The sequence below is a fragment of the Monopterus albus genome, unplaced genomic scaffold (genome assembly GCF_001952655.1).
Source record: "Monopterus albus unplaced genomic scaffold, M_albus_1.0 scaffold59.1, whole genome shotgun sequence".
Taxonomy (NCBI): domain Eukaryota; kingdom Metazoa; phylum Chordata; class Actinopteri; order Synbranchiformes; family Synbranchidae; genus Monopterus; species Monopterus albus.
In genome coordinates, this window is record NW_018127939.1 from 1062622 (window position 1) to 1065594 (window position 2973).

Here is a 2973-nt window from a genome sequence, read left to right on the forward strand (position 1 = left end):
ATCTAAGATGGTATCTTCCATCCATTTCCTAATTGAAAGCCTTACAGCTACCTGTGCCTAACATGGGCAGGTTTTCATGTGCATTTCGCAATCTGTTGAACAAGTCAGTCAAGTGATTGCTTGTATGTATGTTATCTGAAGATTTTCCATTCTTCTGTGCGTCAGCCAGCGAACTACCAGTATGAGGGCTGTGTCCTTCAAGCGGCCAGTGGTCTTATTAGTGGTCATTAGTCTCTTTGTGTGCATGACCATGTTTCTTAATAGTGGATCCTTGCAGACAGAGCGGACTGGCAGAGAGGTGGACACTCTGCGTATGAGCAGGGGGTTTTCTGTCCTGGAGGCAAGCATTCACAATCTGAGTGAGTTGTGGCAATGACAAATCTTTCTGCTTTAGTGTATCTATATGTTACTCAGATTTCCTTTAGGTCAGTTCATTGGGCTACTATAAAGGGAGGAGAGGAACTGTAAAGAAATGTAATTAAAGTTGAATTAAATTCATGGTGATGTTATTTATGTAAGTGGGAGGAGTAACCCCTGTGTTCTGTTGAGATTGATTTTCTTGCTGTTTGGCCCCAGTTATTTAAGAATAATAATATTCATTATCATTTTTCAGTTGAGTTTTTATAATCCTTCTGAACAGACATAAATAGAGCTTTTTCTTTTACAATGAAGTAAAAGAAATGTGTGTGTGTTTTAAAGGTAATTTTGAGCAGATTATATTTATATTTTTTGTTTGACAAAAAATTGTATATGCATGAGGGGAAAAACACAGGTGTGCTAATCCTGCACTGAAATCCAGCTGAGTGCTCTGCCTTTAGAGGAACCTGCTGACAGGTTTCGGCATTCATGCCAAAACGCAGCATAAACTTTTGGCAGTCCTTCCCATTACATTTTTCCCTTTGGAGCACCACCTTTTCTTTTTGACTGTCTTGGGGAAAAACATTATATATAAAATTATATATGTTTGGGGTCAATTCTACAAAGTAATTATTAATCTCATTCTGAAAAGTAACTCAAGTTTTTATATATCTATAGATCTATATCTTGTACAGTATTGTTCAAAATAATAGCAGTACAATGTGACTAACCAGAATAATCCAGGTTTTTAGTATATTTTTTATTGCTACATGGCAAACAAGTTACCAGTAGGTGCAGTAGATTCTCAGAAAGCAAACAAGACCCAGCATTCATGATATGCACGCTCTTAAGGCTGTGCAATTGGGCAATTAGTTGAAAGGGGTGTGTTCAAAAAAATAGCAGTGTCTGCCGTTGACTGTACAAACACAAAACTATTTTGTACAAACGTTTTTGTTTCTAGGATTTAGCAATCCTGTGAATCACTAAACTAATATTTAGTTGTATGACCACAGTTTTTTATAACTGCTTCACATCTGTGTGGCATGGAGTCAACCAACTTGTGGCACCTTTCAGCTGTTATTCCACTCCATGATTCTTTAACAACATTCCACAATTCATTTACATTTCTTGGTTTTGCTTCAGAAACAGCATTTTTGATATCACCCCACAAGTTCTCGATTGGATTAAGGTCCGGGGATTGGGCTGGCCACTCCATAACATTAATTTTGTTGGTTTGGAACCAACACTTTGCTCGTTTACTAGTGTGTTTGGGGTCATTGTCTTGTTGAAACAACCATTTCAAGGGCATGTCCTCTTCAGCATAAGGCAACATGACCTCTTCAAGTATTTTGACATATGCAAACTGATCCATGATCCCTGGTATGCGATAAATAGGCCCAACACCATAGTAGGAGAAACATGCCCATATCATGATGCTTGCACCACCATGCTTCACTGTCTTCACTGTGTACTGTGGCTTGAATTCAGAGTTTGAGGGTTGTCTCACAAACTGTCTGTGGCCCTTGGACCCAAAAAGAACAATTTTACTCTCATCAGTCCACAAAATGTTCCTCCATTTCTCTTTTATGTAAGTGGGAGGAGTAACCCCTGTGTTCTGTTGAGATTGATTTTCTTGCTGTTTGGCCCCAGTTATTTAAGAATAATAATATTCATTATCATTTTTCAGTTGAGTTTTTATAATCCTTCTGAACAGACATAAATAGAGCTTTTTCTTTTACAATGAAGTAAAAGAAATGTGTGTGTGTTTTAAAGGTAATTTTGAGCAGATTATATTTATATTTTTTGTTTGACAAAAAATTGTATATGCATGAGGGGAAAAACACAGGTGTGCTAATCCTGCACTGAAATCCAGCTGAGTGCTCTGCCTTTAGAGGAACCTGCTGACAGGTTTCGGCATTCATGCCAAAACGCAGCATAAACTTTTGGCAGTCCTTCCCACTACATTTTTCCCTTTGGAGCACCACCTTTTCTTTTTGACTGTCTTGGGGAAAAACATTATATATAAAATTATATATGTTTGGGGTCAATTCTACAAAGTAATTATTAATCTCATTCTGAAAAGTAACTCAAGTTTTTATATATCTATAGATCTACATCTTGTATCTATCTATTTCTATATGTACACTTACACATCAATATTGTACATTTTTGTCAAGGCAATATACTCCAAAGTTTTGAGCAAAAGCAGGATACCATTCAGAAAATGCTTGAAGATGACAGAGAGAGACTTCAAAAAGTTGCAGAGGTCCAACAACTACTCATCCAAAAGCAGCCAACAGAGGAAAAGCAAGCCAAAGAAAAGATCCAGGACCAAAAAGAGCCTCCCAAAGAGAAAACACCCAAAAAGCTGTTTCCCAACTCTGTCCTCTTCAAGAACTGGGGGGACAATCTGTCTGAGGATGACCAAAGAGAGGCACAGGGTCTGTTTGAGAAATATGGCTACAATGTTTTTCTCAGCGATCGCCTTCCTCTAGATCGAGTTCTTCCAGACACCAGGGACCCAAGGTATTGGCTTGATAAATTCCTGTGGTAGTAGACCTGTTATTCCAGTTCATATGAAAAGGTCATTGTCCCTGAAAACTCCACCCAGTTCAT

The 2973-nt window shown here is 38.0% G+C and overlaps 1 protein-coding gene across 1 annotated transcript; it reads left to right on the top strand.

The window, feature by feature from the left end:
- The first annotated feature begins 165 nt into the window (after positions 1–165).
- LOC109961816 (probable polypeptide N-acetylgalactosaminyltransferase 8) lies at positions 166–2911 on the top strand. Its single transcript, XM_020602965.1, has 2 exons — positions 166–359; positions 2535–2911. The coding sequence occupies exons 1-2, from the start codon at positions 182–184 to the stop codon at positions 2909–2911; spliced, it is 555 nt and encodes a 184-aa protein (XP_020458621.1). The 5' UTR covers positions 166–181.
- Positions 2912–2973: the final 62 nt, after the last annotated feature.

Coding starts and splice junctions, on each gene's coding strand:
- LOC109961816 (XM_020602965.1), top strand. CDS start 182: ATGAGGGCTGTGTCCTTCAAGCGGCCAGTGGTCTTATTAGTGGTCATT. Junction 360..2,534: donor GGCAAGCATTCACAATCTGA/GTGAGTTGTGGC, acceptor ATTTTTGTCAAG/GCAATATACTCCAAAGTTTT.